Below are 10,445 nucleotides of genomic sequence, written 5' to 3'. Positions count from 1 at the left end.
CAAAAAACAGTTTTGGAGTGATAACAAAAAAAAAGAAACTTGGAACATCCATTGTATCCCAGGATATGTTCCAAGTGAGTCAAAATTTAAATGTAAAGCATAAGCCATAAATGGATTTTCTAGAAGAAAAATATGGGTGAATCTATTCATAATCTGAAATGCACAAGTCCTTGCTAACTAATCAATATTCAGCAACCATTTTTAAGTGAGAAATTTGAGTATAAAAAATAAAAATCATGGTACTTCCATACAATGGAACTTTTTTCTATGCTAAAAAGAATTGAGCTGTCAAGTCACAAAAAGCTATGGAGAAAACTCAAATGCCTATTGCTAAGTGAAAGAAGTCAATCTGCAAAGGCTAAATATTCTATGATTGTAACTAAGTGACATTTTGGAAAAGGCAAAACTATGGAGGCAGTAAAAAGATCAGTGGTTGCCAGGAGGGAGGGAGAAAGAGAGGGGTGAATAGGTGGAGCACAGAGAGCTTTTAGGGCAGGGAAACTTCTACATGATACTGTCATGGTGGGTATGAGTCATTATACATTTGTCAAAACCCATGGAATGTATAACACAAGGAGCGAACCCTAATGTACATTACGAGCTTTGGGATATAATGATGTGTCTCTGTTGGGTCTTTGCCTGAAACCAATAAATGTACTCCTGTAGTACAGGGTTTTGATGGTGGCAGAGTGTGTTTGGGGCATGGGGGAGAGGTATGTGGGAACTTTCTATGCTTTCACTCAATCTTTCTGTGAACCTGAAACAATTCTAATAAATAAAATCTATTTTTAAAAATAAAATCTTGTGAAAGGTAAAAAAATACGTAAACAAAACCAACAAATAAAGTCTGAGAGCATAATGCAAAGATAGGCAAATGATAGCGATAAGAATAGATAGAAAAGATGACAGAGACAGAGAGCCCTTGCCAGTTGGCTCAGTAGGTTGGAGTGTCATCCCATACGCCAAAGGTTGCGGGTTCAGTTCCCAGTAAGGGCACACAGCTAGGTTGCCCTTTGATTCCTGGTTGGAGTGTATGGGAGGAAACTAATTATCGTTTTACTCTCACATCAATGTCCTTCTCTGAAATCAATAAACATATTTAAAAATTTTTTTTTGAAAATAAAAGTGAGAGAAGGAAATAATGTTCAACATTCTTTAGAGTCTGATAATTGCAAATTGTACTGCTATACAGAGCTAATATTTCACTGATTGGTCCTGTTTTTAAAAGTCAAAAAGTGTCCATCCCCCCCCGACCCCCCCAAAAAAAGTGATATTCTGGTGAGGCTGTAGGGCAGCAGCTATTTTTATATTACTCATGGGAATGTGGAAAAGTACAGTTACCATGGAGGGCAACTTGGCAATATCCATCAGAATTGAAATCTCATTTGTCCTTTAACCTGGCAGTTTTACTTCTGGAAGTTTATAGCTATCCTTGCCCCTTAATGCAATAATATGTACAATGGCCCTTTATTTCAGTCTTTCTTTTTGCAAATATAGCAAAAGATTAGAAACAACTTAGGTGTTCATCATTACTGAACTAAGCAATGAAATTATGGTACATCTTTACAGTGGAATACTGTGTTATGTGAATGCATTTATATAGAATAATATTTTTTTAAGCAATAGCACAGTACTTCCTGAAGTTTTCTACCAAAGTAACGTTAAATAAGAGAATATATAAACTAGTAGTATGGGGATTGTAGGTTGGAGTGAACAGGTCTTTAAAAATTTCTGCTTTATCTTTAAAATCTGTGGGCTTATTATAGTCTTCTTTGTAGTTATTCTGTTTAATTTAAAATTAATTTTAAAAACTGCTCCTATTGAACGATCCTGCTCCAGGAAGATGCACCTTGTGCTTTGTGTGCCTTCTCTTACCCTTTGTACATTGCCACGTATGCTTGTCTGAGAAGCATATAGTGCAGCCAATTTTTTACCACACTGATTTTCTAGCTGACAGACTATATTCGGTAAATGTCAGAATAGCCCTATATTTGTCTCAAAATAATTGACCAAGTATCTCTCCTTTCTAATATTGAACATTCCCAAAAAATGATACTAAATTGGATTTATTGGTGTTTGGACATTACTAATGATGTAATGGTTTGTCCAGTATATTTTTATGTTCTATGTTACATGTTCAGTATATTTCTGTGTAAAATATTCTCTTTAGCAGGATGAAGTTAAAGGAAGTAGATCATACAGCTATGCAGGCATGGAGCCCTGCTCAGAATCATTCCATTTACCTAGCTACAGGTAAGTTCGACAAAGATAGTACATCTGATTTATTCACACCTGTTCTTTAAGCTTCAAGTCAAGCTTCATCTCTAGAAAGCCTCTTCTTCCCTGGCAAGATACCTCCCTCCTGGCTGTCAGCTGGATTCAGTGACCTTCCTCTCTGTTCCCATAGCACCTCAGCATCACAGCATTAATCACAATGCATTTATAGTATCTTCCCCACTTTATACCAGTTGTGTTTTATCTTTATTCCTCCAGTATTAAGCACAATAGATATTTGTAAACAAAACTGTTAAATATCAGTTTGAATGAAGATCAATTTTGATGCTAGCTTTTTTACATAAACAGACTTGGAGTTATATCATTTGTGAATATAAGGAGGCAGAGTAAATCACGGTACTGTTTTTACAGAGAGCTTTTAAAGGATCTGTAGGCTTAAAAAATTATCTGCACTCTTCCCTCTTATAAACATCATCTCTGAACCCTGAGTTAGGATCTCATTGCTGTAGTGATTTGAACATCTGCTCAGTGGTATATGTGCTGTGATTTCAGCCACTATTACAGCACTCATGGGCGAGATCACTGAAAACATGCATTTAATTTCTATGTTGTATGGTTTCCTGAGAGTCTTATTTTTTGTGTGCATAGTTACCATAAATGTATTTTCTGTAGGAACATCTGCTCAGCAATTGGATGCAACATTTAGTACTAATGCTTCCCTTGAGATATTTGAATTAGACCTTTCTGACCTGTCCTTGGATATGAAATCTTGTGCCACTTTCTCTTCTCAGTTATGAGATTCAACCATAAATTCATGTGGCTATATTTGAATGACTGTTGTGATTTGTGCCTAGTTTTTCTATAAATATATAATCCTTAGAAACTGCAAAGAATATTACCAACAATGACATGAAATATTCTGTGAAAAAATATATTAGTGAATTTCTGTGAATGTAAAGAAGAGTCTGGGAACTTCTGGCCAAGATGAAGGCATATGTAGAGACACTGCATCCCCTCACACAACCAAGATAGGGACAACAATTTATAAATAGAATAACAATCAGAACTGACATAAAAATGAACTGTATGGAAGTTGGACAACCAAGGAGTTAAAATGGACACGTTCATCCAGACTGGTAGGAGGGGCGGAGTCAGGCAGCTGGGCTGAGAGGGGTCACAGAAGAAAGAGCCTTGGGACCAGCTTAAGGCATCCCAGGCTCACAAGACCGCAGCAGGCTGACCCTGAGTGCGCAAGCAGAGGTTGGCAGACCCTGGCCGAGGGGTGGCAACCAGCAGACCCAGAGAGGTGGCGATTGTGAAGAAAGGCACTGCATGCAAGGCAGTTGCCTGACCAGGTGGTCCCCAGGTCTCAGCGCTGGGAAATGAAGCCTCAGAGCACTCATTGAAAACACCTGTGGGGGGTTGAAGTTCAGGGAGAGACTCCCAAACTCACAGGAGAGGTCGTTGGAAAGACCCACGGGGTACACACACCCACCCACATGGGAATTAGCACCAGGAAGACCCCAGTTTGCTTTGGGGAAGCGGCGGAAGGGACAGAGAGCAGAGCAAGAGCCATTGTTCCCTCTCCAACCCTGCCCCCACATACAGCTTCACAACCCAGCTATGTGGGTTGCCCCGCCCAGTTGAACACCTAAGGCTCTGCCCCTCATATGTAACAGGTGAGACAAGACAAAAAAAAAAAAAGATGATTCAAATGGAAGAACAAATGAAAGCCTCAGAACCAATATTTTTAAGCGACCAAGAGGTAGCCAATCTATCAGATGCACAGTTCAAAGCACTGGTGATCGGGATGCTCACAGAATTGGTTGAATTTGGTCACAAATTAGATGAAAAAAATAAAGGCTACACTAAGTGAAATGAAGGAAAATGCATAGGGAACCAATAGTGATGGGAAGAAAACTGGGATTCAGATCAATGGAGTGGACCAGAAGGAAGAAAACAACAACCAAACAGAAAAGAATGCAGAAACAAGAATTCAAGAAAATGAGGAGAGGCTTAGGAACCTCCAGGACATCTTTATACGTTCCAATATCCGAATTATAGGGGTACCAAAAGGAGAAGAGGAAGGGCAACAAATGGAAACATTATTTGAACAAATAATAAAGGAGAACTTCCCCAATCTGGCAAAGAAAATAGACTTTCAGGAAGTCCAGGAAGCTCAGAGAGTCCCAAAGAAGTTGGACTCAAGAAGAAACACACCAAGGCACACCATAATTACATCAGTCAAGGTAAAAATGAAGGAGAGAATCCTAGAATCAGCAGAAGATAAGGAGACAGTAACCTACAAAGGAGTGCCCATCAGACTGTCAGCTGATTTCTCAAAAGAGACCTGACAGGCAAGAAGGGGCTGGAAAGAAGTATTCCAAGTCATGAAAGGCAAGGACCTACATCTAAGATTGCACTATCTAGCAAAGCTTTCATTTAGAATGGAAGAGCAGATAAAGTGCTTCCCAGATAAGGTCAAGTTAAAGGAGTTCATCATCACCAAGTCCTTATTTTATGAAATGTTAAAGGGACTTATCTCAGAAAGAAGATAAGAAAAAGAAGATTAAAAAAAAGTATAGTAAAATGACAGCAAACTCACAATTATTAACAACCACACCTAAAACAAAAACAAAATAAGCAAACAACTAGAACAGGAACAGAAGCACAGAAATGGAGATCACATGGAGGGTTAGCAACAGGGGAGTGGGAAGAGTAGAGAAGGGGGAAAGGTACAGGGAATAAATAGCATAGATGGTAGGTAGAAAATAGACAGGGGGAGGCAAGGGTAGTATGGGAAATGTAGAAGCTAAAGAACTTATGACACATAGATGTAATCTAAACAGGGCGGGATGTGGGTGGGAGAGGGTGTGCAGTGTGGAGGGGAATAAAGAGGGGGGCAATGGGACAACTGTAATAGCATAATCAATAAAATATACTTTAAAAAAGAAGAGTTCATGTCTATTGATTTTCTAATTGTTGACTGTTATGTGTGGGATAGGAAGGAGAGGATCCATTTTCTAGTATTCCCCCCCCCATGATATAGTAGAATTACTTTTTAATATTTATATAAAGATTTTATTTGCCCTGGCTGATGTGGCTCAATGGATTGGGCACCATCCCGAAAACCAGAAGGTTGCGGTTCAATTCCAGGTCTGGGCACATGCCTGGGTTGCAGGCCAGGTCCCTGGTTGGAGTCATGCAAAAGAGGCTACTGATCAATGTTTCTGTCCCACTCTTTCTCCCTCCCTTCTCCTTTCTCTAAAATAAATAAAATATTTTTTTTTTAAATAAAGAAAGCAGAAGGGAAGGAGAAAGAGGGACAGAAACATTGATGTGTGAGAGAAGCCTTGATTGGTTGCCTCTCGCATGCACCCCAACCAGAAACCAGGCCTGGAAGTCCGGCATGTGCCCTGACCAGAATTGAACTGGCAACTTTTGGCATTGTGGGATGGTGCTCAACCAACTGGGCCATGCCAGCCAGGGCTTTCTTAGAAAATTTTAGGTGATTCCCTTCACATTTACTATTTAACAAATCACTTGTTAGTGAGCACTTCCATAGTCAAATAGAGTCAAGGGAAGTGGTTGATTAGCTCTATTTTTCAGATAAACCAAAAGCAGCCTAGAAAGATCAACTAACTTGCCCAGGCCTAACAGTTTCTAGATGGTGAAACCACTTGTAACTCCGTATCTTTGACACACAAATCAAGTACACTTTGTCATAGTCTATTACCTCTTACAAAAGCATATTTTTACTCTTTTAAGTTACAAAATCAAATATGAACATGAGTATAATATCTAAAGTGCCATTTCACCAAGTCATTCACAGCTACCAGGACTAGAGGAGAAGCAGTGTTTTGGCAGTATTTATGAATATGTGAAGAATTAAATGTATGATTTCAAATTAAATTCTACATTTATTTGACTTCCAAGATTAATGGCTTTACTCATTTTCTCTTAAAGGTAACATAAGTTTATTTGGGGGCCTCATAAGATGGATTCCAAAGGAAATATCTCTGGAGTTCTGATTGCGGGTGGTGAAAATGGAAATATTATTCTTTATGATCCTTCTAAAATTATAGCTGGAGAGAAGGAAGTTGTGATTGCACAAAATGACAAGCATACTGGCCCAGTGAGAGCCTTGGATGTGAACATTTTTCAGGTTAGATTTTTGACATTTATTTATAATCCTTGAGATATGGGCTACATATTTGCAATAAGTATATGACTCTATTATGTCTCAGTCTTGGAGTGAAAAGTTAAGAATGTGTGCCTAAGCAGATTGATGAGCGAGTATATGTGTTTGAAGAATGTGTTCAGGATAAATGATACTAACTCCATGGAAGGGATCTGGTTGATTTAATTCAGAGAAGTCTGGAGATGTTATACATCTGATTGGGTAGTTTTTAAACATTAGGAGCCCCATAGTTCAGAAACCTTGCTTTTTAAAAGTTTGTATAATGCAGCATTGGGTTGATGCTGTGATGTCTGGGTTAATCCACTGTTTTATTAATTGAGAAATTTGGTATTTATGACAAAGAGGTCACTACTCTATGACATAATTAGAAATGTACACAACTATAGTGCAAATTTAATTGGTAGACAATTAAGAGTCTACTGTTATAAACATAAACATTACTGAATATTAATTTTATAAATATATAGGTTAATAAAGATCTTGAGTTAATAGACTACTAGAGCCTATCAAGCAAAAAGAATAACTATTATCTTAAAGTTTATATTAGTTTATAAAGTTTATATTAGTTTATAGTGTTATATGTACATACTTAAGATATAGAACTTAAAGCCCAAAATTCTTCGTTTCTGCCATCATGGTATTTATTCTTCAGATTAGAAAGCTAGTTCCTTTGTGACTCGAATCAAACAGCTGCTGATTTTTGGTTAACGTCTTGTATTATAGGTACCTATTACCATAGAATTCCTCTATTTTCAGTTATATGTCTGTTGATTAGAGAAGAATTTATGACAGTGAACAATAAAGGATGAAGATTAATACATGAAACTCATTATCTTGCTGTACTTCATGTCAGTTTTAGGGTCTTTTTGACCATAAAGGTATGCAACAGAGAAAACCTAGAAATATTGCCACCTGCAACAAGATTGAGTATAAAGGAAATAGAATTATGTGAGGGATTTAAGAGGAGAGATTTTACTAGCACTACCTTGGTCTGGCTCCGGAAGCTGGGTTTGCAGTCCCCGGAGATAGATGCCATTATTTTAGGATTCAGTATTTGCCTGAAAGCAATAATTGATGATCTGTTTTTGCTTTCCACAATCGGATTCCCTTCCAGTGATTTAAAACCACAAATGATAATTCCCATGTGGTTGCATGAATTTAGCCATGTAATTATTTTTTAATGTCTTGTATTAAAATGTCAATACACACATTATCTTTTTGAGTTAAATAGAATTTTATATGTTTTCTAAGAAACTATTTAAATTTTACAGTTATTCATAGTAGTTAGAAATTCATACTTTCTGCTTCTTTATTTAAATAAAAAAAATTATGACCTAAAACTGACAGATCCTTCCAGGTATGAACTGAGTTAACCTGAGTTCTCTCAAATTTTTAAGTGCTATTTAGTTATTAATTGTCTCTTATTGCAGACTAATCTGGTGGCCTCTGGTGCTAATGAGTCTGAAATTTACATTTGGGATCTAAACAACTTTGCAACTCCAATGACACCAGGAGCCAAAACACAGGTATTACAGATTTTGATGTAATCAGAAGAGCCAAAATCAGTTCTTCTATCCTTAATGTATTTCAGGTTTTTTTTCCCACACTAAATATATTTGTTTAAAATCCATGTTTAGATGTCATTGACTTTTCTTCAGGGCAGTGGAGTATTAATCAGTCTTTTTTCAAAATACCAGTGAGTCTTTCAACAGCAAATATTTATTCAGTGCATCTGCTGGAGACTGTTCATTGTAGTAGACACACAATAGTGAATAAAATAGTTGTCTTTAATAATTTTCTTAGATATAGTATTTTAACACAATCCAACCTTAGAATAAAAAAAATAGACTCTCAGGGGAACTTATTTTATTTTTAAAAAGATTTTATTTATTTATTTTTAGAGGGAAAGGGTAGAAGAGAGAAGCATCCGTGTGTGGTTGCCTCTCATGCACCCCGTACTGGGGACCTGGCTCACAACTCAGGCTTGTGCCCTGAGTGGGAATCAACTGGGGACCCTTTGGTTCATAGGCTGGCATTTGATCCACTGAGCCACATAACCAGGGCAGGGAACTTATTTTTAAAAAAGCAACCCAGCCCTAGCTTGAAGTCCAGAAGATCCACAGGATTATTGAGTTCTGGACAATTTCAGGTTCCAGGTCAGTCACCTGTTTTATTCTGGTGTGATGGCTCCAAGGCATTATTCCCTATACTTAATAATTTTTAAAATATTTCACTTATTATTTACTTTTAGAGAGAGGGGAAGGGAAGGAGAAAGAGAGAGAAACACTATTCGGTTGGCTTCTATACACACCCTGACTGGAGACTGAACTCTCAACCCAGGCATGTACCCCATCCAGGAACTGAACTGGCGACCTTTCGCTTTGAGGAATGACCTAGCCACACCACTCAGGGCTGTACTATGTATTCTTGATAAGTTGAGAAACAGCAGTTCTTCTGCTGCCTCTTTGAGTTTCTTTGTGTTGTGTAGACTACTCAATTTGAGTAGCCATTACAATGATAATGGGACCTAACATTTGCCAGTCTGAGGTTGGCATGATGATAGCGTGTGGTTGACCATTATAATGATATTTTTCTAGTTGTCTAGGCTATAACTTTTGCTCTGCCTAGTTGTTATATGGACCCACATCTGCTTTGTGGTCCCCTATGTACCTTGCGGCACTTGCAAAATAAAGAAACAGGGCTTTATTTATAACAGGAGCTTAATAAATCCCTAGTGGATGAGACAATATGAAATTGTTGTATATGTTGAGAGTTTAGGAATGTAAAGCAGATTTGTGGAGTAGACAGATTAGATTTTTAAGTAATCTGTTTTTTAAAAAGGAGGATCAGATGTTATGGTTAAATTTGATTATAATTGAGAAATGGTTTTTAATAGTTTATTCTTTATAGCCCCCAGAAGATATCAGCTGCATTGCATGGAACAGACAAGTCCAGCACATTTTAGCATCAGCCAGTCCCAGTGGCCAGGCCACTGTATGGGATCTTAGAAAAAAATGAACCTATCATCAAAGTTAGTGATCATAATAACAGGGTAAGTGTATGATTGATTTGTGATGAATATTTTGTAGGTAATCCTATTCTTCTGTAGGTAATCCTATATCGTTTGTCAGAGCTGGCAACAAATCAAATTTCTGTAAAGTCAAAGCCTATATTTTCGTGGACCAGTCATGTTGGAACAATAAGACTTTTCCTTAGGGAAAATAAAGTTCTCAGTAAACCATGTTGGATATTATTAATGATGAAGAGAGAGATTGGGGCCTTATTCCATGATATGCTGCTTGTTCTGCTAGCTGTTCCAAATCATTACAACTTTTTAAAAATACATTTTATTTATTTTTAGAGGGAGTGGAAGGGAGGTACAAAGAGAAGGAGAAAAACATTGACATGTGAGAGAAACGTTGCCTCTTGCACATGCCCCGACTGGGGACCAGCCTGCAATCCAGGCATGTGCCCTGACCAGGGATGAAACCAGTGACCTTTCACTTTGCAGGAAGACACCCAACTGAGCTACATTGGTCAGGGCTACAGCAACTTTTTAATTCAGCTTTACTTTTCTCTAAAATGTGAAGATTTTCCCTGAAAGTAATTTTATAACTGAACTTGTAGTTTCTAAACTCCTGGCTTCATCCCATCTATTAGGTACTGCTAAAGTGAGCTAATGTTCTTCTACTGCCTAGTCGATGCTGCTCTATAACACATTACATTTTTTACCCCAAATTTCTTATTATGTCATCATGCCCTGTGAGATAATTTTGATACCATTAGGGCCTTGTTTTATTAGTTTGTTTTTAATTACATTGTATAGCTGGACATTTTCAAAAATAAGTTTGCTTAAATCAGAGAATACATATATGATTTTTCTTTTTTATTGTTTTTTAATTATATTTTATTGATTATGCTATTACAGTTGTCCTGACTTTTCCCTCTTAGCCCCCCTTTACCCAGTGGGCCCTACACCCTCGGGCAATGCTCCCACCATTGTTCATGA

The 10,445-nt window shown here is 37.5% G+C and overlaps 1 protein-coding gene across 1 annotated transcript; it reads left to right on the top strand.

Annotated features, from left to right (window-relative positions):
• Nucleotides 1-6,201: 6,201 nt before the first annotated feature.
• On the top strand, nucleotides 6,202-9,469 carry LOC123806915 (protein transport protein Sec31A-like). The gene is made up of 3 exons (XM_045820389.1): nucleotides 6,202-6,400; nucleotides 7,867-7,962; nucleotides 9,347-9,469. Exons 1-3 carry the CDS (start codon nucleotides 6,233-6,235, stop codon nucleotides 9,452-9,454), a joined length of 372 nt encoding a protein of 123 aa, XP_045676345.1. The 5' UTR covers nucleotides 6,202-6,232; the 3' UTR covers nucleotides 9,455-9,469.
• Nucleotides 9,470-10,445: the final 976 nt, after the last annotated feature.

The sequence above is a fragment of the Phyllostomus hastatus genome, unplaced genomic scaffold, assembly GCF_019186645.2.
Source record: "Phyllostomus hastatus isolate PE091 unplaced genomic scaffold, TTU_PhHast_1.1 phas_scaffold_39, whole genome shotgun sequence".
Taxonomy (NCBI): domain Eukaryota; kingdom Metazoa; phylum Chordata; class Mammalia; order Chiroptera; family Phyllostomidae; genus Phyllostomus; species Phyllostomus hastatus.
The sequence above is the reverse complement of the archived record's forward strand: the minus strand, read 5'-3'. Positions and strand labels throughout refer to the sequence as shown.

Coding starts and splice junctions, on each gene's coding strand:
- LOC123806915 (XM_045820389.1), top strand. CDS start 6,233: ATGGATTCCAAAGGAAATATCTCTGGAGTTCTGATTGCGGGTGGTGAA. Junction 6,401..7,866: donor TGGATGTGAACATTTTTCAG/GTTAGATTTTTG, acceptor CTCTTATTGCAG/ACTAATCTGGTGGCCTCTGG. Junction 7,963..9,346: donor CACCAGGAGCCAAAACACAG/GTATTACAGATT, acceptor TATTCTTTATAG/CCCCCAGAAGATATCAGCTG.